A 24254-nucleotide genomic window follows, 5' to 3' on the forward strand; every position below is an offset into this window, starting at 1 on the left:
CTGATTCCTTTCCGGCCCTGGAATTTCAGGGACTGACCTGTCATAGTAGAGAATCAAGATAAAGGGAGTAAGTAGGATGTGTTATTTCAAATACTGGTTTAAAAAATAAATAAAAGAGCAACACATCACAATAGCAAGTTAAATATAGAAATGGATTAGAGAGCCATTGTTTTCAGTCCTGCTAAATAAAACTGGATTCTCAAAATGGAATGCTACTTGACCTTTAATGTCTCATCCGTCCATGCTTGTATTTAAATGATGCAGAGAGGACACATTTCCCCTTGGAAGTGTCCTGTGTCGATATGACAGTTGCTGCTGCTGGGTCACACAATGTTCAGAAGGCGTAAATCGAGCACTCCAGAACACAAGAAGGACTTTGCTGTGCATGGAGCCGTACTGCCGGGGCCACAGAATGACAGGAGGTCTTTTTTCAACTTGTCTCAGCTTGTACTCTCTGCTGGCCAGCTCAGATCACCACCCATACTCAGGCATTCAAAAATCACTTACTTTGAAGTGGAAATCCTTGATGCACAAAGTAAGAGGCAGATCTGTGTGGTGGATAAGGTGAGTGTGTGTCATTTTCGGCACACTGCTGAGTGTGTGATTCAAAAGATGCCGTTATGGTTTACTTTTTCCTCTAGTGTAATATTATCCTAAGACGGATTTAATCTTGTTCATCCTGCTGGGACATACTCAATGTCTCCTAATTCACCTTCCTTTGGTTCTTTTTCCTCGTATTCCAAAGCCTTTGCAAATAAATACGTTTGGACTTTTTAAACCTGCTGACTGGTCACCAGAATCAAGCAGATTCTTTGCTTACGTCTTAATGTTTATGAGATTGCAATGTTTATTTCAGGGCCTAATACTTAAACAGACACTTTAGAAAAGGCAATTCAGTTTTATAAGATATTTGCAAAGATTTGAGTCACTGCAGTAGTATAGGTTCTTTCTAGTGTCCAAATGCATTCAGTGGAAACCCCATTTATCCAAAGGGGAACCAGGATTCAGAATAGATTTTCACAAAGGGCAGTTTGGCTAAGAGAGATTTTTGTGTTAATGACGTACATCCTGGGGCTTAAGTTACATTCAGATTATAGACAAGTGTGGCAAAAGGATGGGATAGGATTGGATTCTACCACATAAGTAAGTGCTGGCTTGAGAAAACACCTCAAGAGACTTTATCTAAAAATAAATGTCTTCATCACAGATTTCTATTGCAGATTTGGAGGCTGGTTTCCCCATGGCTTTTGGGAAAAAGAGGATAATTCATTTTTGCACAGGGACTATGTGACTATGTGGACTCAGAGTTGCCAAGTCAATGGCGTGACTTAGATGTGTTCTTTGCAAATATAGGCTATAAGTACAGAAGCATAGGATTTTCTATAACAGAGTTGACCACTGATACATTCAAAGCTATTTATTAATGTTGGATAACTACAAATAGAAAAGCTGGAAAAAAATCAGCATTGAATCAATGGAACTATACAATGACCAATTGTATTTTGCAAGGAAAATTGCAAAATACAGAATATTTCTTTAGAGTATAAACATTAGCATGGCACAGCAGAATTATAAGACTTGTCATTTGGCTAAACAGTAATGGTTTATTATCTTCCCCACTGAAAAATCTTGTTCCCCTTCACTGGAACAAATAACTCAGACTTCTAAAGATATTTATTTTAACGTCTTTTATAACTGCAAGCTGGGATGCGCCAAAAATTTTCCAGTGTTCATGGTCTTTCAAAGCACCATTCTGTAGTATAGATATATAGTTCATATTAAATACGTCCATTAGTTTGGATTAATATTGCAAAATATTTTATGATAAAGATATAATAAATTATTTATTATTATTTAATGTGTGATCATATCTGTACTGCAAAACTAACTAGATCTCATATAATAATAATATAATAATAATTAATAAAGTAATTTTGAAAATATACTGAATAAAGTCTCCAATCTCCCCCCAAAAAAACACTTAAGCATTTACCTAACTTTAAGTTCATCAGTAGTCCCATTGCCTTTATGGAATTTACTGCAATGGGAGCAGAGTTACGTGAATGTTAAGCACCTTTGAAAAATCCCACCCTAAATGACTTGTCTAAACATTACTGTGGTGTTCTGGAATAGCTATGGGCCAGGAGGCCTTGGTTTTAGTCCTGCTACAGCAGAACCCCGTTTATCTAATCTAATTGGGACTGCGACCAGATCGGATAATCAAAAATCCAGATAATCTGGAGAATGGGAAAGTGCAAGACTGCAGCGCTAAAGGAGAAAGACCGCACTTCTGGACCTGTGTGCACTGGTTGTTCCATTAATACAGAGAGATAAATAATGTAGGGTCAGATAAATGGGGCTCTATGGTACTGATTTTTGGGCTTTCTTGAGATATAACCTCCCAAAACCTTAGGCTTCCCCTCTTCAAGAGAGGACATATAGTAATTATCCACTTCATACCTGGGTGATGGTTGTGACATGCTCCATAAAAGGCAAGTTAAAAAGGCTCAGTTACAGAGAGGGCAGCTGAATTCATGAGCTTGTGGCGTCCAGTGAGAAAGCCAGGGCCACCTGCGCACTGGCTGCCAGGAGTGCCTCCCCTACCCCCACCTCCAGGCATTGTACAAGAGATCATTGGAAAAATAACACAAGCCTCAGATTTCCAAAGCTGCCTGAGGAGTTTGGATGTCCAATTCCCATTCATCTGAGCGTTGAAACCCCGTAGTATACTATGGAAATCCCATTCCAAAGCAACTCAAAGGCAGAGATTAATACATTCATTCTCTATTGCAACAAGAGCTCATTGGTATCAATGCACCATATTTCTATAGTTTATTACAGCAATGAAGAGAACGTTTCACTAAATTTCACATAACCTGCTGCTTAATTAAATGGAGCATAGACACAGACCTAACATGACACTTCTAATGTCTGCTTTCTGTTTCTAATATAATTGCTATTAACTTTACTTCTCAGCACTGTGTGCAATTATTTCCTGTCAAGATTAATAATAGGCGGGCACACCATGCACATATTTTAAAATATATATATTCTTATTCCGTCATTGCAAATTGTTAACAATTCAGAGTATGCTGCTTAGTAAATGCATGTGTAACATTCCCAGTTTAATAAATCTGACTGGAAAACTAAATGAGTAATGACAGAGCAAGTGCCTCTTATTCTCTCACCCTTATGGAGGCTCAGGTGGAGGGAACAGATGATTAATCCCTCTGACGATAAGTACCAGGCATTGCTACCCGATGGGTTAGTTGTCATCATTACACTGGCGCAGAAATCCCATTAAAGTTGATAGAAGATCTGTGCATTCAGTAAGGAGAATCCTAGTGCTGTAGCCTGTATAACAAGGAAGTTAGTCTTGTGGCTAAGGCATCACAGTAGGATTTAGGAGATGTGGGTTCAGTTAATCACACAGACTTCCTGTGCGATGTTGGGTAAATCACTGAATTACTCTGTGCCTCAGTTTGCCTTCTGTAGAATAATAATAATTCCTTTTTCTTGTCTATGTAGACTGTAAACTCTTTGGGGCTGGCTTTAGTACATGTGTGTAGCATGCCTTGCACAAAAAGGGTCTAATCTTGTTTAAGCCCACTTTGTTTATTCACTAATAATGATAATGGGATATTTAAATATAAAGATGTTGACTGATTCCTTCTTTCTCTTAATATCTCTGGAGGAAAGATGCCAGACTGTAGTTGCACAAAGAATAAAGTTTCTGCAGGGAGCGGTATAAGAAAGGAGGGTTAAGAGTAATTCAGCGGTGCCAGTACCAAATATTTAAAAATTGTGAGTCAGGGGTTCCACCCCTCACTCCCCAAAAAATCATGAGATTGGCTTAAAAATCTTGAAGTGTAAACACTAATAAATGTTAGGTTCTTTTTACATTTTTTATGGTGCCTGAGCTTGTAGGATACACTTCCTTCAACTTTTCAGGCTTTTCTCTGAAACCATGAAGGCTAGAAATATATCTTTTTAAAGTTGGAATTCTCATAAAATGCCCTGTCTCTGAGAGCTGAGGCTTTAAGAAAAACATCTAATATTGCAAGACTCATGATAAAATCCCAACAGTTGGCTGTACTGGTAATTCATTCTGCATAGGCAGATGTATCCCATAGATGCACTCTGCACAATTAATGATACTTAATACCTAGCCCTTGGGACTCTGCTATGAATGTTGTTATACAAGTGAAGTGAGAGACAGATAAAAATAGTTGCACTCAAGGATCAGAGCCCCATTGTACTGTGCACTGTACGCACATATTGTGAATAGACAGTCTGAGACCCAAAGAGCTTACAGTGTATATCAGATTTAGCCTGCAAGGTGATGAGCATTCAAGCATTGGCATGGATTGCACTCTCAGCAAGTTTGCAGATGACACTAAAATAGGAGGAGTGGTAGATACGCTGGAGTGTAGGAATTGGATATAGAGGGACCTAGACAAATTAGAAGATTGGGCCAAAAGAAACCTAATGAGGTTCCACAAGGACAAGTGCAGAGTCCTGCACTTAGGACGGAAGAATCCCATGCACTGCTGCAGGCTAGGGACTGAATGGCTAGGCAGCAGTTCTGCAGAAAAGGACCCAGGAGTCACAGTGGATGAGATGCTGGATATGAATCAACAGTGTGCCCTTGTTGCCAAGAAGGCTAACGGCATTTTGGGCTGTATAATTAGGGGCATTGCCAGCAAATCGAGGGACATGATCATTCCCTTCTATTTGACATTGATGTGGTCTAATCTGGGGCACTGTGTCCAATTTTGGGCCCCACACTACAAGAAGGATGTGGAAAAATTGGGAAGAATCCAGCGGAGGACAAAAGAAATGACTAGGGGGCTGGAGCACATGATTTATGAGGAGAGGCTGAGGGAACTGGGATTGTTTAGTCTGCGAAGAGAAGAATGAGGGGGATTTGATAGATGCTTTCAACTACCTGAAATGGGGTTCCAAAGAAGGATCCAGACGCTCTCAGTGTGGCAGTGAACGACAAGAGTAATGGTCTCAAGTTGCAGTAGGGGAGGTTTAGGTTGGATATTAGGAAAAACTTTTTCACTAGGAGAGTGGTGAAGCACTGGAATGGGTTACCTAGGGAGGTGGTGGAATCTCCTTCCTTAGAGGTTTTTAAGGTCAGGCTTGACAAAGCCCTGGCTGGAATGATTTAGTCTGGGATTGGTCCTGCTTTGAGTAGGGGGTTGGACTAGATGACCTCTTGAGGTTCCTTCCAACCCTATTAGTCTATGATTCTATGAATCCAGAAAAGCTCCTCTATTCCTGTTTAACACTTAACATGTGCTCCACTTGAACCAATTTATGAATATGAATACACCATTCACTAGGACAGGATGATGAAGTGAGTTCCAAACATTTTATCAGTATGTATTTGTAATGCGTGTATTATTCATGAATGGTGAAGCATGAGTGTATTCTAGAAATGAGCGTCAGTAAAAATGTAGTCACATATTTAAATTAAATCCCAAAACACTTCTAAAGAAGGCAGGGAGAGGAAGGGTTCCACCTGTAGTATCAATGGTATTTATGGTGGGGAGAATATTTTAGATGTTATAGGGAACATCTCAGAGATTAGATGTTATAGGGAAAAATCTGGAGATTTTTTTGAGTAATTTCAAATGATCCTATCTTCGAAATGTTTTTGTCTGGTTATTCTTCAAAGTTTCCCCAAACTTCTCTTTTAGAAGGAGACCATGCACTCAACATTTTAGACACAAAGGGTTTGTTGTGAAGAAATTAGAAAATTGAGGGGAGGAAAGCCCAAAAAGTTGTGCCCAGGCTCAAACAGAAGTTCTGGGGTTCTAAGTGGGAATCACTTGGTGAGATTTATTGACTTGTGTTTATACAGGAGGTCCAGCTAGATGACCATAATGGTCCCTCCGGGCCATAGAATTTATGACTCTCTCCCCATCCACTTGCTCACAACAGACTGTAATTCCTGTTCTCCTTCCTAAAGCTGAGTCACAGTCTGCAGGGGAGTGAGAAGGTCAATATATTTTGTTTAAGCTTTTTTTTTTTTTTTGTTCAGTATAAAACAATATTGTCACCATGCTAAGATTTGTGTTGGGTTTCTTTCTGTACCCTCACTTTTCCCATTTTGGCAGTGAAAAGGTATGAGGAGGAGGAGAGTGAAGGGAAGGAAAAAAGAAAATAGAAGAAGAAAGAAAACCCTAAAAGCTAGTCAGTATGTATGTACATGGGGAACAAAAAATTGATAATGGGCTTTTCAATCTATCCAGAAAAGGTGTAACTAGATCCAAGGGTTAGAAGACAAATTCCGTGTAGAAATAAGGTGCACATTTTTAACAGTGAGGGTAATTAGCCATTGGAACAACTTGCCAGGGGTTGTGGTGGATTCTCCATCACTGGCAATTTTTAAATCAAGATTGGTGTTTTTGTAAAAGAACTGCTCTAGCTCAAACAGGAATTATTTCGGGGAAGTTGTGGGCCTTGCAGAGGTCAGACTAGATGAAAACAGTGGTCCCTTGTAATCTATGCATATACAGTATGTTCTGGAAAGCTAGGAAAAACTGAAAACGTTGATGTTCAGTTTTCATCTTTTTTATCAAAAACTCAGAAAATTTAAAAATTGTTTGTGAAACTTACTTACCATTTTTCAAACAACTTTATTTGTCCTTTATTCCAAAACCCAGACATAGTTCATTTTTAAGGTGATAAATGTGCAGTGGTTTGATTTATGAACACTGTTAAATCATCTCGGCCATTTTTGTTTATGCTGCAGCGTTTGCCACATACTATTTTTTCTTCAGATTAACTTCATAGAATCATAGACTTTAAGGTCAGAAGGGACCATTATGATCATCTAATCTGACCTCCTGCACAACACAGGCCACAGAATCTCACCCACCCATTCCTGCATCAAACCTGTGTCTGAGCCATCAAAGTCCTCAAATCATGCTTTAAAGACTTTAAGGTGCAGAGAATCCTCCAGCAAGTGACTCGTGCCTCATGCTGCAGAGGAAGGCAAAAAATGCCCCCAGGGCTTCTGCCAATCTGCTCTGGAGGAAAATTCCTTCCTGACTCCAAATATGGTGATCAGCTAAACCCTGAGCATGTGGGCAAGACTCACCAGCCAGCACCCAGGAAGGAATTCTCTATAGTAACTCAGATCAAAATTCTCCCAACCCAAATGCAATCAGCAAATCTGAGCATGGGACAGAGAACTCACCAGCCAGAAATCACCCAGGAAAGAATTCTCTGTAGTAAAACTCAGATCCACCCATCTAAACATCCCATCCACAAGCCATTTGGATACATATTCCGCTGTACCAAAAACTAATAGTCAGCCCAGACACAAGCTCCTTTCCTTCATTTAGGCTCTCCATTATACTATCCCCTCCATAAAACTTATCAAGCTTACGTCTTGAAGCCAGATATGTCTTTTGCCCCACTACTCCCCATTGGAAGCTGTTCCAGAACTTCACTCCTCTGATGGTTAGAAACCTTCATCTAATTTCAAAGTCTAAACTCCTGATAGCCAGTTTATATCCATTTGTTCTTGTGTCCACACATTGTACTGAGTTTAAATAATTCCTCTCCTCCCTGGTATTTATTCCCTCTGATATATTTATAGAAGCAATCATATCTCCCTTCAGCCTTCTTTTGGTTAGGCTAAACAGCCAAGCTCTTTGAGTATCCTTTTCATATGACAGGTTTCCATTCTTGGATCATCCTAGTAGCCTCTTCTCTGTACAATGTTCCAGTTTGAATTCATCCTTCTTAAACATGGAGACCAGAACTGCAACAACAGTATTCCAGATGAGGTCTCACCATGCCTTTATTAATGGCCGGTGTACTAAGCATCGTCCTTATCCTCTACTGAAATACCTCGCCTATGCATCTAGCCTGATGCATCTCAAGACCACATTAGCTTTTTTCACAGCCATATCACATCAGCGACTCATAGTCATCCTGTGATCAATCAGTACTCCGAGGTCCTTTTCCTTCTCTGTTACTTCCAACTGATGCCTTCCCAGCTTAGAACAATATTTCTTGTTATTAATCCCTAAATGCATGACCTTGCACTTTTCACTGGTAAATTTCATCCTGTTACTATTACTCCAGTTTACAAGGTCATCCAGATCTTCCTATATGATATCCTGGTCCTTCTCTGTATTGGCAATACCTCCCAGCTTTGTGTCATCCGCAAACTGTATTAGCACATTACCACTTTTTGTGCCAAGGTCAGTAATAAAAAGATTAAATAAGATTGGTTCCAAAACCGATCCCTGAGGAACTCCATTAGTAACCTTCCTCCAGCCTGACAATTCACCTTTCAGAATGACCCATTGTAATCTCTCCTTTAACCAGTTCCTTATCCACCTTTCAATTTTCATATTGATCCCCATCTTTTCCAATTTAGCCAATCATTCCCCATTTGGCATCGTATCAAATGCCTTACTGAAATCGAGGTAAATTAGATCCACTGCATTTCCTTTGTCTAAAAAAATCTGTTACCTTCTCAAAGAAGGAGATCAGGTTGGTTTGGCATGATCTACCTTTTGTAAAACCATATATTTTGTCCCAGTTACCATTGACCTCAATGTCCTTGACTACTTTTTCCTTCAATTTTTTTCCCAAGACCTTGCCTACTACAGATGTCAAACTGACAGGCATGTAGTTACCCAGATCAAGTTTTTTTCCCTTTCTTAAAGATAGGGAACTATGTTAGCAATTCTCCAATCATACGGTACAACCCCTGAGTTTAGAGATTTGTTAAAAATTCTTGCTAATGGGCTTGCAATTTCATGGGCCAGTTCCTTTAATATTCTTAGATGAAGATTATCTGGGCCCCCTGATTTTGTCCCATTAAGCTGTTTGAGTTTGGCTTCTACCTCGGATGAGGTAATATCTACCTCCATATCCTCATTCTACCTCATTCCCATTTGTCATCCTACCATTATCCCTAAACTCCTCACTAGCCTCATTAAAGACTGAGGCTAAGTATTTGTTTAGATATTGGGCCATGCCTAGATTATCCATAACCTCCACTCCATCCTCAGTGTTTAGTGGTCTCACTTCTTCTTTCTGTGTTTTCTTCTTATTTATATGGCTATAGAACCTTTTACAATTGGTTTTAATTGTCTTTGCAAGGTCCAACTCTACATGGCTTTTGGCATTTCTAACTTTATCCCTATATGTTCTGATCTCAATAAGGTAGCTTTCCTTGCTGATCACTCCCATCTTCCATTCTTTGTAGGCTTTCTGCTTTTTCTTAATCCCCTCTCTGAGATGCTTGCTCATCCAGCTTGGTCTACAATTCCTGCCTATGGTTTTTTCCCCCTTTCTTGGGATAGTTTCTTCTGATAGTTTTTGCAAGTTTGACTTGAAGTAATTGCAAGCTTCCTCCACCTTTAGATCCCCAAGTTCTTCAGTCCAATCCACTTCCCTAACTAATTTCCTTACTTCTTTAAAGTTAGCCCTTTTGAAATAAAAAACCCCTAGTCCCAGATCTATTTTTGTTTATCCTTCCATTTAGTTTGAACTGAATTAGCTCATAATACTCGAACCAAGGTTGTCCTAACAACCTTCTTCTATAAGCTCCCTCACTACTTACCAAACCAAACCTAGTATGGCTACCCCCTATTTTGGTTCTTCACTACTTGGTAGGAATCCCATCAGCTATCAATCTAGAAATCTGACCCCTGTATTACACTAGGCATTGTCCTCAGTCATATATCTGGGAAGTTAAAGTCTCCCATGATCATACAATTCCCACTAGTATTTACTTCATTAAAAACATTAAAGAGGTCTCTATCCATATCCAAATCAGATCCCGGCGCTCTATAGCACACCCCAAACACTATCTCAGGGGAGGCTCTAGTAGCATTCTTCCCCAATGTGATTTTTGCCAACAAATATGGCACAGTGTAATTAATGTTGCATGAGTTGCTTTTAAGATAGAATGTGTTGTACAGCATCAGTTTGCAGGAGAACTCACCCACTGACGAGCAACAGAGAAAACTTTCCATACCAAAACCCTTCAAGCTCGGCAGTTATGTGATTCAGCATTTTGCTGGCTATGCGCGAGGATGCACTCCCAGGGCTTGAGTCTTTTACACGGCAGGGATGTTTTTCTTGGGAACTTTCTGAGGTCTCCACAAGGGGATCTCACTTTCTAAAATGCATAGGATGGGAGCTCTGGAAACCTTGGGAAACCCACTTTCCCTCTGCTCTGCAAACCAGCCCTCACCAATGCCTACTGCTTCCTCTTCCTCATTGCATCTCCACTGTCCCATGCCATTTTCTGCTTGTCTGCAATAAGCACATAAATGTTAGATGCGGCATTGCCAACTGTTGTGATTTTATCCCAAGTCTCATGATATTGGGGGGTTTTCTTAATGCTGCTTCTCCTGGAGTCATGTGATTACCTGAGACTCTCAATTTTCTTTTTTTCTTAAAAGTATCCTTCAGTTCCTCATGATTGCACAAAAAACTTGAAAATTTATACCCTCAAAGCTCACAAACCAGCAGGCAAATAAATAGCCCGTCAGATTTATTAGTTGTTGTTATTATTATTTATTAATTTATTATTTATTTTCTATCTCGTGCTTTTTAGGACATGATCATGATTTTGGGGGCTGCCTCATGATTTTTGAATGCTTGAAAAGCATGATATAAGACCAGTGTATTATAGTTATGCATTTACTAACATTCAGATGTATGAAAAATATTTAAACTATGGACTGATCATTGATGTTTCTATCTGCTTCGACTGGAAGCTCTCCGGGGCAGGAATCATCCTTTTGTTTTACGTTTGTACAACTTCTAACTCAATGGGGTCCTGCTCCATAACTGGGGTTCCCTGACATTACAGTAATACACATGAATAATGGTAATTAGTATTATTATTAATCAATGTAATTCTATGGCCTCTGTTGCTACATGATATGTCATGGTGTAATCAGCATAAGCCACAAAGCAACATGACGCCTGATTTTGATTTCACTCACACCAGTTTTACATTGGTGTAACCCTCTTTGCTTAACTAGACTGTAAACTGGGCAAGGGGCCATCTTTTTGTTCTGCCTTTGTACAGTACCTTGCATAGTGTGGTCCTGCTCCATGGCTGGGCCTTCTAGGGCTACCATCATCATCATCATCCAGTGGAGTTGCTCCTATTTTATACTGGCTTGAGAGCACAATCGGGTCTCTTGTCCTTATTTTATAGAAACTAGAGCTCTGGTGTCATATCCCACCCAGAAGGAACTTCACTGATCTCCGCTCTTTGAAGAGTGGAATAATAAAGTAGCTATTTTCCTCCATAGCTCACAAGCAGCCAAATAAAGCAGGCTTGAGTCAGGGATGTATAATCATCTCTAGCAAGTTAAATTAACTTCCCACACTCTGACCTGCATGTTATATTTATAAAAATTGCATTCATTTGTAAGTGAGCAATTGCTACCTTTAAAATAGGGTATTGAGTGTTCTTAAAGCTATTCCCTGCAATAACATGACATTTCATTTTACATCAGACTCTCCTCTACAATGCGGCAGTGATGGGCTAGGAGAAGTAGTATTGAACAGCTCCTTTTCTAGGAAATGTACTCAGGTTTTCTCTTACGACAAGAGCAAGTTTTATAACAGCTGCCAACACTCATGATCTAGCAGCGACCATCACTGGGAACAGCAGCAGTGAAACAAAACCTATATTTTCAGGACCACTAAAATACAGATAGGATATTTGCATAATACTTTTGAAAGATTCCATAGCCATTCTGAACACAGTCAATTCTGGGGTTTCTCCAGCTATTATAACTATGAACTGTAAAACCGTTTTCTAGTATAATTTAGTTGCCTTACAGCTATATCTGTGCATGCACTTCACAAATGAAAAAATGCAATTAATTTCAATGGAACGTCATGAATGCCAAAGGTCTTTTTCAAGGAATCTGTGCTTTATTAAACAATGGAATTATTAGAAACCTTTCCTCCTAGTAATTACAGTACCTTGCAGCCCTTGATTATCCCTTCATTAATTGTCCGGAATACCTTTTAAGATAGCTTTTCTATCCAACCAGTGATTATGTGCTAACTTTTATATCCATTAATAGAGCTAGGACAGTGGGTTCAGATGCAATAAGAAACTGTCTGAACCTCCACAACAAAATGCACCTGGCCCTGATCCAAAGATCATGGGAGTCAGAAGGAAATGAATCTGTTTGTATTGAAAGGAAGGGAGGCAAAGGTTGGGAATGGAAGAAAGACAGGTTTCAAAAGCCTCTCCTTCAACACACAAAAAGAATGAGAGACAAAGACGGAAAAGGAAGACCTCAAATGAAGTATTCAGCTAGTGGGCCTGATTATCCATTGTCCAACAACTTCTGCAGGCATCAAGGCCAGTGCAAAGCTAATGCAAAGGGGATATAAAATGGTACCATTGTGATCTGGTGCTGTTTTACGTGTACTTTGCACTGATGAAAATGACCATGCAAAGGGCAGGGTGGTGAAGAATCAGGCCCCAGGGTGGTGACACTCAGATGAGCAGAAATGTTGGAGAACTAAATTAGGGGCTCTCATCCAGTGCAAATCATCAAATCCGCCGAGTGCCTCCCCGGTGTTTGTTTGTTTGTTTGTTTTTTCTTCTTCTTGCAGTTGTAACATTTCCTTTAACAGAGTTCTCCTGGGATGGCAAGCCAGCCCTCAGGAAACACACTGGGCCTGACTGAAGTCAGCACTAATTCCCCAGGTTTGGGTTCATGTACGATACGTCTCACTAAAGAATCACCAACTTTTCCCTATGGCAGCACCCTGCCCTCCAGCAGTGGGAACAGCCTGCCTGCCTTGCAGCGACCGAGATGCATGCAGAAAGCATGCACCTCACTCCACCCCCACCTAGAGCATAGTCTGTGTGCTTTTGTTCTGCTGGTGCGTGGGAGGGTGGGGAGGGCAGAATCCCATGAGAGACCATGCAGTGGCACTTAGCCATATACAATGCAGGACTCCACAAGAAAGGGGTGGGGACAGGTCAAGGACTGGCTGGATGCAGATCTTCTTCCCTGGAGATGGAGTGCTTCTTGGCTACAGTGCCTAGTGGGGCCTGCCTTCCATGCCGCTCCCTGGGGAGCCACCCCGTGGCCAAGCCTCGCTCCTTAGGGTGGGTGCTGGAATGAGGATTTGGAAGGAACTGGTTCAACTTCTCAACATCCTGCTCTAGCAAATAGGGCTCTGGCCTAGGGCTCAGATAGCAGAGGTTCTAGTCTCGGCTTGGCCACTGACCTACTAGCCTGCCTTGGGCAACTCACTGAAATGTATATAACCCTCCCATATCCTATTTTCAATATAAGCTCTTTGGGTCAGGATCTGTCTCTTACAATGTGTTTCTATGGCATTTAGAACCAAAGGCCACTGAACTGGGCTGGGTCCTCTAGGTTCTACTGCAATAGAAGTCATAATTCATTTACAAGCATATTACAAGCAGACATTTGCAGTGTGACCTAGTGGCTAGAGTCTGGGACCAGACTGGAACTCAGGAAATCTGGGTTCCATTTTTGGCTCAGGCACTAGGCAGCCGGGTGGTTCTGGGCAATTCACTTCACCTCCCTCTGCTTCAGTTTCCCCATCTGTAAAATGGGGATAATGATACTTATTTCCTTTGTAAAGTGCTTTGAGATCTACTCATGGAAAGGGCGACCTAAGAGCTAGGTATTATTATTGTTAATTTATTCAAAATTGAATTCTGCTCTAACCACTAGGTAGGGAGGGGAAAACCCTACCCTGGGTAACTAGTTGAACTTTGCAAAATACCCTGCAGGTGAACACACTTAAGTTCTATTACACCAGAATCGACTCTCATCTTCCTACTCATAGACATGTCAATATTGTAACTGATAGCTTCATGTCAAAGGGGAGATTCGCATGCATTATTTTCTGCTTGCTCTTCCCTTTTATTTCTCTTGTTCTGATCCGGGTTTGGACACAGAATACCTGGGAGCAGCCTCTAAAGCTATTGATTTATTTAGCGGAGGTCAGATTTTCTGCTAGGGAGAGAGCTGGTAACCTTGGGGCATGCAAAAGTTGGTAAAGTGGTTATTTCGAGAATTATAGAAACCGTTAAAGAGGAGTCCTTCTTTAAATGATAACAATTTCCAAAGTTCTGAAGCCTCTTTTAAATGTCAGGGTTTTACTTATTCATTTCCTACTTTAGTGAGAAGCCTTTTTAGACTTGAAAAAAAAATGAAATCCAAATTTTGAGGGCCTGATTCAAATTAACCCCTTTGACATCAATGGGCTTTTCATCAAGCCGTTCACGAGAGCCATCTTCCTGCCTGGGAACAGTGGGTCATCTTCTCCTCTGATGTAAGTCTATGAAATTAAGAGGAGTTACAACCGGGATGGATATGGCCCAGTATATTTTTATTGGGACAGATCCTTAGCTGTGTAAAGCTGAGGATCGAACCATTATATTGAGGATGATTTATGGGTAATTGCAAGTTATGACTGTATGCTAGCATTGCAAAATTATAGGGGGCCTCAGATGCCATATTAGTCTAGTGGTTAATCAGCAGAACCCATGACGGAAATGTGGTTGTATGATCACCTCCGATATGTGCATTACTATAGCATTAAAATGTATCAGGGTATGATTGATTGATACATGTTTGAGGTACTTTCTGAAATATGAGGCCTGTGGTACTTCACAAAGTACCTGAGCCATGTACTAATGGACTATAAATAAGCCCCGGAATATATTAATACTGTAATCATAATATGACTTTCTAAGTTTAAATTATTCTTTTTTAAAACTATCTTTTAAAAACCATTCTCTCCTTTTTAATGTGCTTCCACAATTAAAAAAAAAATGCGTTGAAAAGAGAGGCAGCAAACATCTTCTGTTCATAGTCTTTGGTATTATAAACAAATATTTGAATTTCTAACCACACCAGTCTTAGTGCTGATTTTTAATCCCTGTTACCTTTTCTCCTTTATTTCCTGCTCTCTCTTGTCTCCTTCTCCTCTTTTTATTTCCCTGCAAGGATCCTAGGGAATTTGCTGTCAAGGTCATAAGAAGGCAAAGTGCCTGCTGGGGCAATCTGTGAAGGGAACACAGTTAGAGTCAGTCCTAGCCCAGAAGAGCAATGATGGGTGAATAACTGATTTTTCAATTCTCTGTCTGTTCTTTCTCCCCCGCCCCCCAAAAGAAGTTTGCAAACCATTCTCCCCCCTCCCAGAATATTTAATACATCGAAAAGTTGAAAAACAATTCATTTCAGGTCAAATAAAATGATTTGGTCCACCTGAAGCTAAAAATTTTATTTCAATTTTAGGCATTTTTAACATTAAAAAAAAAATAAAAGTAAGATAATTTCTAAATGAAATGTTATGTCAGCGTGAAAAATTGAAATGCTTCATTTAAAAAATGTCAAAACGAAATGTGTCAGCTTTCCTGGAATTTGATTTTTTAGTTTGACTGAAACAATTTGCAGAACTCAAAACAAATCCACAACATTTTCCAGTTGAATTGAATCCACATTTTTGGCTAAATATATCCTGAACCAAAACAAATTTTGTCTGAAAAATTTCTCCCAGCTCTACTCATAGACTCACAGACTTTAAGGTCAGAAGGGACTATTATGATCATCTAGTCTGACCTCCTGCATAACTCAGGCCACAGAATCTCACACACCCACTCCTGTAACAAACCCCTGACCTACTGAAGAGTTTACAGATTAAATAGACAAAATAAGAGAAGAACAGGATTATTATCTCTATTTTACAGATGGGGAAATGAGACACAGAGAGATTAGGTGATTTGTCCAATGTCACACAGTAAACCTGTGTCAGAGCAGGGAACTAAACACAGATATCCTGAATCCTCTTAACCACCAGACCTTCCTTCTGAGCCTGCAATGTGAACTTAACCTTGGTAGTGTCCTTTCTGTATGACGCTATGAAGTGATGCTCCATAGCAAGGCTGGTGAGGTTTGCTCAGAAATGAGCACAATAAAATCAGGAGTGGATTGAAAGCTTTTTAAATGTTAACAGTCTTCTTTCTCTTTCCATTTTACCTTATCGCACCCTAGTGCTTTAAGTTTTTTCCTGCATTATCTGTCCTTTGCTTTCAGCAATTTCCTTGCAAAGAGAGACTATTTGAAGTGCCAAGATGACACTGGGAAAGTAGAAAATAATGACTACCTCATAGTATTCAAGTATTCTCAGCCTCCAGGTGCAAAGGGATTCTGTAACTGTAGAGGAAAGTGAAATTTCCTAAAACATTATTAATAGTTGTGCTCTACTTCCACCACACTTTTCAAATATGGATTTGATTGATTCAAAGTTCTCCAGGATGACAACAACCTTTTGTTTAGAGCATCTGTGGAAACTGCTACCGAATATATTACCTAAATATAGCTACTACTGTGATATCAGTCTAGTATACCTCTGGGACTAAATACTGTAATGCTGTCAATCGGCACAGCTCTGCAGAAGTCAATACATCTGTGCTGATTTGCGCTAGCAGAGAATTTGGACCTTCTATTCTTGATATTTTTGTATGCTGTCTGCATGTGAAATTAATTCAGAACCACAAAGTCTGTCATTCCGATTATTTTATATGTCAAAGCCAATCTGAGCACACAATTATCAGTAGTAAATTACTAATTGTGGTGAAACAATACCCGTGTAGGTGATAATGGGCTTGACCTAACACCATAGTCCTGAACATCTGTGAATTCTGGGAAAGTCTGGATCCAGATCTCACTTTAGGGTATTTAGGCTCCTGACATTCTTGGATTTCCGTACCTGTATGTGTCCGGGCCTTAGTGTATAACTTCCACAGCAATCCATGGGTAAGGTATCAAATTCCATGATAGAAGCTTTAATCACTGGCAGTTGCTGAAGATATTTTCTTACATGTAACCACTTATCTCCCATAAGCATGGGACACTGGTGAATAATATAGTGTTTGGAAGTGATTATCATCATATTCATTCATGGCTCAAGCTCAAATGGGGTCAGAGCTGGAGAGTAGGTAGGGAGGAGATGGACAGTGCAACATCTTTTTTAATACTCTGAAAATGAGCACAAAGAAGAACAAATCTGCTAAAGCGAAGTCAAAGGCAAAAAAATGAAGATGAATTAGAAGCCATCAATTCCTGCTGATAGCACGGCATGTGCCCTAGGCAAGGGCTGTATATGGAAGCAGTAATGAAGGGATACTTGTTGCATGCTTCATTTTAACAAAATAAATGGCATTCCCAGTAGTTATTGGGACGGGGTGCCCGCCCATTTCCCAGAACCCAATAGGACTGGCCCTGGGAGGGATAAAACCAGCCTAGGGAGGCTGAGCAGCAGGCAGCCATTTGGCTGCAATGGAAATAGCCAATCAGGGCGGCAGATGCAGACAATTAGGGCGGTGGCTGGACTAGCCAATCAGGGCCCAGCTGGCCCATATAAAAGGAAGCTGCAGACCAGAGCAAGTTAGTCTGCTGCACGGAGCCCTAGGGAGAAGGCTGGTTTTTTTTAGGGGACTCCTGGTGGGCTGCCAGGAATTACAGGCTGGAGGCCCTGGGAATAGGGCAAAGGAGCTGGAGCCAGGGGCAGGAGCCGAAGGAAGTAAGGCTCTGGGGAAGTGGAGACAGTGAGCTGGAAGGAAGAGGCAGCAGGAAGCTGCTGGGCTGCCCTGCCCCATTAGCTGCTGAAGGAGCGGCCTGGTTGTGGACTGCCAAGCTGCTGTGAGGAGTGGCTGGGGTCTTGTTGAAGGAGTTCCCCAGAAAGGGGGGGTACAAGATGGTGAGATGGCCAGGGGGCTGCGCCACGAAGCAGACACCGAGAGGAAGGAGTCGCAATGGGCCTGGAGGCAAAGATGGGAGAGCCACCACCACCCCGGGAGAGACACCTGCTAGGTCCGAGCTAATTCCCAAAATGCCCAGCAGAAGGTGCCAGTGTGGTGAGTGACCCCATGACAGTTATTTATCTACTTTCAAGGCCGCATCCTCTGCTGGTGTAAGCTGACATAACTCTGCTTGAGCAGATTTGCGCTAACTAAGGCTCTGGCCGTCTAATGTTAATGAACATTGTGATGTATTGTAATTTGCACACAATTTTCAAGCCACTACTTTAAATCGTAAAGGGTTTCCTGGTCCTTCTTCCAGGCTAGGGAGTTCTGGGGAAAGTGTGTGGGGTGTGATCAGAGTCAGTCTGGAAAAAGCCTACCTAAAGCAAGGTTGGGTGAGTTTTGGCTTTCTGTCAAAGGGAGCAGCCTGCTTCGTGTCTCTCTGTTTTTGATTCATGTGTGTTAAGGTCCTGGATTCTAAGAAATAAAATCTTTACATTTCCATCGTTCAGGGAGTATTTCTTTTAATTTATCCAACTTCTCTGTTTGTACACCTCGAATATAACAAACAATTCAAATGGTGGAGTTTCAGAATTTCAATAGTCATTGAAAATTAGTACATAGAGGACGTGCATAGTTCAACAATATTGGTTTTCCATAAACTTAAAAAACTAATTAAAATTCAATTATAATAATGAATAGGACCATTATTTATTTGTTCACATTCCATAACTCAAATTCTTATTGACATTCTTTTTAACCTTAACCACTGAAAATAATTCTTCAGCACTAGAAAGTACATAATTGTGTTGCATCCATCAGTGGACTTATTATATTTCCTCAACCTATAAATGTGAAAGATGCTATGAAAAAGGGACAGGTAGCATTTGTGTTCTCCTCTCTGTCTGAAGTACTTCTATAATAACACCCCACCTCTTTCTATCCATAGATCTCAAAGCACTTTACAAAGGTGTTTGGTATCATTACCACCATTTTACAGAAGGGGGAAATGAGGCACAGAGAAGGTGAAGTAACATGTCCAAGGTCACTCAGTGCTAGATCTGGGAATTGAAGAGAGGTCTCTAGAGTCTTAGTCTAACATGCTATCCCCTAGGCAACACCTTACTGTAATAAGTGATCCCCTAACACGCTTCGGTGTGTTTCTCTTCAAAGCACCCCTGTGAAGCAGGGAAGCACTATTAGCAGGGCCAGCTTCAGCTATTTTGCTGCCCCAAGCGGCAAAGCCAAAAAAAAAATGTAAAAAAAGCCACGATTGGTCGCAGTTCTACCGCGTTGCTTCATTCCTCAGTGGCAATTCGGCGGTGGGTCCAGAGGGAATGAGGGACCCGCAGCCGAATTGCTGCCGAAGACCTGGACATGCTGCACCTTTCCATTGGCTGTCCCACGCATCTGCTTCCTGTGCTGGTGCCTGGAGCTGGCCCTGACTATTGGCCCCATTGTACAGTTCCATCCCTGAGGCACAGAGACTAAGGCTGGGATGCTCAAAAGGAGCTAGACTTCTAACTTCTTCTGAGTATTCCACCTCAGGTGAATTGCCTTATGTCATTGAGGAAGTCGGGAATACTGTACCTTTAAGAGGCTCCTGTTATGTAACACAGAGGCGGCAGGGGGCGGGGGGGAGAACTGAGACATTGAATGAAGCAGACCTCTGTCCAGTGCCTTGTGATCTGATGGACACATGAACACCGCAGGATACAGTAGAGAGCTAAACCCAGTTTACTCACCTACAAGCCTACTGGACCATCTTCCTTCCTGGAGGTTACACCTGATATACGAGACCATTGTGGTTTCTCATAGTGACAAGCGAGGTTGCAAAACACTTTCCACTATAACCTCGCTGTGATGTGGTGTATAAAGCCCATACTGATGAGGATAGGGTTAAGAGGAATCAGAGAGCCCAATTAGCCCTTTCTGTATCACCTGGGAAGGAGGCAGGTAATCAAGGATTAGTCCCAGCTGAGGAGAACCAAACTGGTGGATCCCTATAAAGGAAGGACTGAAGAGTCACCAGGGAGGAGTGGAAGAGGACAGCTGTTGTAGGGATTATCCCTGGAGTGCAGCAGGGGTTCCAGAGGGCTGTCAGAAAGTCTAAGAGAGATCCTGAGGAAAACTCCTCAGCAAAAAACTGGGAAAAGCTGCACAGAGAGATGAAACTCTAGGAAGAGAACTAGATAGCACAGAACCATAGCAGATGCCTGCAAGAAAACCAAGGTAGGAAACAGCCCAGGCAGCCAGTGAGGATTCATCAGAAACAGACACCAGCTGCTCATGAGAAGGGCCTGGATTTTATGCTTTTGTTTGTAAAATATTTATCTCTCAGGCTGCAACTTTCTACACATAGGCCCCTATCCAGGAAAGCCCCATCTGCTTAACTTTGAGCACATGCCTAAATCCCTAAACTCAACATATTAGCTGTTGAGTTATGCAAGGATATACAGTATATTTTCCAATTGTGTAATTTAAAAATCCTTCCTTCTCCCAAAGAATATGGGAGAACAACTCAAGAATGGCTAAATTGTCAATCATACAATGGAAGCATGCAAAGGGTTGGGTAATGTGGTTGGAGTAATGAGGCAGGAAAATGATCTTTGCATGGATCTAAGGGTAGGTAACAAGATGGCACTTTTCATGGCCGGAAAGCAGAAGGTTTTCTTCTGACTACATCCAAATAAGAACTGCTTTTAAAACTAAAGGCATTTCTTTTTTAAATAGGCCGACTGGTCTTTACTTTGTTTTGACCTTTGCATATTTAACCAGCATGAATTGGAGTAAAAGCAGGATTATCACCCTTCCCAGAATAATTTAAAGGGAATAAAAGGGGAGAAGAAATTATAATTGTCACAGCATATTTCAAAACATTTTTATTCAATTATGTACAGTGAGTGACAAGGTGGTGTGGTGTTCCAACCTTGCAATTCCATTTCAAGTTCCATTGAACAAAGAAAGGAACAAAAGGTAATTAATGGAGCATGCAGAGGACATTCTGATTTGTAAGATGTCCCAGCATTGTCTCCAGGCTGATCAATATTGCAATCCATAACTTCACTGGTTGCTTTATGAAGTCTTTTTTTTAAGACAGAGAGTCATAAAAATTGTATTTAATCCTTCTATAGGATGTGTCATCCTTACCTCAGCAGGATAAAGAGACACTTTAACTCCTAAATGTCCCAAATCATCCTGAAGAGGAAAATGCCTTTTCTCTTTCTATTCTGCATAGTTTCTCTGAAGTATGGAGAAATCATTGGCTGGTAGTCAACTGACCCACAAAACAAATCTTTCTGCCTTCTAGCCTCATCAATGCTCCAGGCTCTCCCAGGTATAAAAACATGATGAGTCTGACTCCAGATCTATTAATAGCCTGTCCTCTTTAAGCAATGAGCATAATGGTCATAGGGCTAGTCTACACTAAGCTGGAGGGGAGAATATCTCAGTGGTTTGAGTACTGGCCTGCTAAGCCCTGGGTTGTGAGTTCAATCCCTGAGGGGGCCATTTAGGGATCTGGTGCAAAAATCTGTCTGGAGATCAGCCCTGCTTTGAGCAGGGGGTTGGACTAGATGATCTCCTGAGGTCCCTTCCAACCCTGATATTCTATGATACTCTGATGCAGCTGTAGCATATCTCGAGAAGAGAGCTCTCCTGTTAGCATAAAAAATCCAGCTCCATGAGAGGTGGTAGCTATCTCAGTGGGAGAAGCTCTCTCATTGGCATAGCACTGTCCACACTGGCACTTCAGTCAGTAACTTACATCACTCCAGGGGGTGGCTTATTCACACCCCTGAGTGTCATAAGTGGTAGCATGTACAAGCCCATAGTTGCTTGGAAATACACACTAGAATCTCAGGTTCAATAGGTATTTCTAAATAGAGACCCCAGCACCAAGTCAATCACTCTTCTTTAAAAACTTCAGAGCTGGTCCATGAGAGCTTCTGACTAAATGTTTTTGGGCGGAAAATGCTGACTAATGAAAACTGAAACTTTTCACAGGAAAGGATTGTTTTTGGTTAAATTCTTGTTGGGAAGTTTTTTGTCAGGCTCTAATTTCTGGTCAAACCACCTAAAAATTGCTCATTTCTTAAAACACTCACCTGCAATGCAAAAGACCCAGGTTCTGGTCCCAGCTCTGCTTGATTCATCTAGTTGGAGGTTGAACTCTCTTTCTGCGGAGGGTGGGGCATGTTATGAAAAACTTTGGAAAGTCTTTGTCCTGTCCCAGTGTGGAACAGGAAACTACTTGAACTATCAAACTTTCATGGGATGGGGAAACCATTTTCTTCTGAGCCCTATCTAGAGTAAGAGTCCAACAGTTAGTGGCTCAATTCTTTCCCTGGGACACATCAGTGGAACATCCAGTTACTTCACCCCAAAGAGCTAAAGTTTGAAAAAAGGGGCTTATAAAGGGAAGTGTTTAGCACCTCAGGCTACAGGCATCAACCCTTATGCTTAGGGATGGCATTGAAAAACCTCAACCCGTCAGAAATGTTTCCTCATTTCTTCCCAACTTAGAGCAGTGCAATTTTGTGGGACACCTGCCAGAGGTACAAGGGAGCCAACATTCACTCCTGGACAAATGGTAGCATTGAGGTGCATACCTCCTGACTAATCGGGGCTCAAAAGAGGAGCTGTTTTGTTGAATGAGGGGAGGCAGCATGGTCATATGGATGAAGTGCTTTCTTGACTGGGAGTCGGGAGGCTTCCATTCCTGTCTATGCTGCTGATCTCTGTGCCTTTGTTTCCCCTTGCCCAGTTTGATCATAGGCTCTTTGAGGCAGCAATAATCTGTGTGAGTTTTTTTTTCTTTTCAGTACTTGTCCCCAGTGAGTCTCTGCTCTTGGGTGAGGCTGCAGACATTAAGGGTATGTCTACGCTACCCACCGGATCGGCGAGCGGTGATCGATCCAACAGGGGTCGATTGATCACGTCTAGTCTAGATGTGATAAATCAATCCCCAAGCGTTCTCCTGTCGACTCCTGTACTCCACTGCTGCGAGAGGTGCAGGCAGAATCGATGGGGGAGCGGCAGCAGTCGACTCACCGTGGTGTCTTCACCACAGTAAGTCGATCTAAGTACGTTGACTTCAGCTACGTTATTCATGTAGCTGAAGCTGCATAGCTTAGATCGATCTCCTCTCCCTCATCCCACCGCAGTGTAGACCAGGCCTAACACAAGTAATTAGTGCCTGTAAACATTTAGAAAGTCAGGACTCCTCTCTTTCCAGTGTAGGACCAGACGATGAGCAGTATTGCCCTCATCTTATGACAGGGTATAAACCTTTAGAATCTTGATCTGGGTCATGTCTCTGAGGTCAGAAAATAAAATGTCTAGATTTTTAGTCTGGCTTCCTGCGTTTCAGACCTTTACTTCTGGATATATAGCACTTGCTTCTAACTCTGGGAAATTCCAAGCTTCCAGATATAAAACATTGTGTGGGGAAAGGTATTTTTGGAAATTTTTAGATATTTCTAAAAAATAGTCTAACCTTCCCTCTCCTTTCAAGACCCCTGCAGGTGCACTCATGTAACAAAGGGATTCTGGCCTTATATAAAAAGGCAGAGGACTACTGGAACCAGACCAATTCTGAAAGCTCTTTGAAGCATTTCTTTCTTGTGTGTGTGTAGATACATTATAGGATGACATACTGTCCTATAAAGGTCCTGTTGGTACTGTTATGTAATGGCTTCTGTACACACCAGATACAGATAAAATGTTTTCTTTTATCATTTGTAGCCACAGGGTAAGATAATGCTGGTGCTAGAACTCCAAAACAATACCTAAGAATTCGGGACCAGACCTTCCTTTCATGTACCTGGTGTAATTTCATTGGGTGAAATTCTGGGCCCCACTGAAGTCAAGAGGATGTTTTGCCATTGACTTCAGAGACTTCACTCAGTGAATTCAGTGGTGTTACCGCCCTGACTACAGAGCTGGGTGGTGAGATGTCCTTGTGGGAGGTTGGGATGTTATCAACTACAGATAAAAAGAAAGGGAAAGGGCAATCAAATAAGTCTGACCACCACTGATTAATTCCTTTGGAATTTAATGGAAACTATTTACTGTTCAACTGGAACATATGGTTACATTCCTCTGGTCTGTCAAAATCCAGACTTAGTTGACTGTCTATTCTATATTTTACTAATTTAAAAATATTGATTTATCACTTATGAGAAGGATGAATTCATTTGGTTTCTGTACTGAGCTATAGCCGTTGGTTCTTGATCCTCTTATTTCCTTGGATGAATATTTCCCCCCATTCTCTTCAAAGCTGGCAAGAAAGGAAGCCTAAGATACTTAACTGGTCCCATTCCCATGGTCTCTGAACACCAAACATCCCTAGGAGTTAGACAAATAGCACTGTCCTCATTTTAAAGACCAAACATCTTGGTGATGGTTTCCACAGATGCTTGTGGCAGAGCAGAGA

The 24254-nt window shown here is 41.3% G+C and overlaps 1 protein-coding gene across 3 annotated transcripts in view; it reads left to right on the forward strand.

Annotated features, from left to right (window-relative positions):
• Positions 1-298: 298 nt before the first annotated feature.
• TECRL (trans-2,3-enoyl-CoA reductase like) overlaps positions 299-24254 on the forward strand; it is a 126347-nt gene continuing 102391 nt past the window's right edge. For all 3 annotated transcript variants that reach the window (XM_075066766.1, XM_075066767.1, XM_075066768.1), the window contains exon 1: positions 299-564. In XM_075066766.1, coding sequence (XP_074922867.1) covers positions 331-564 — 234 coding nt within the window. In that variant the 5' untranslated portion in view covers positions 299-330. The remainder of the gene's footprint in view (positions 565-24254) is intronic.

This window comes from Chelonoidis abingdonii, chromosome 5, assembly GCF_003597395.2.
Source record: "Chelonoidis abingdonii isolate Lonesome George chromosome 5, CheloAbing_2.0, whole genome shotgun sequence".
In the NCBI taxonomy this organism is placed as follows: domain Eukaryota; kingdom Metazoa; phylum Chordata; order Testudines; family Testudinidae; genus Chelonoidis; species Chelonoidis abingdonii.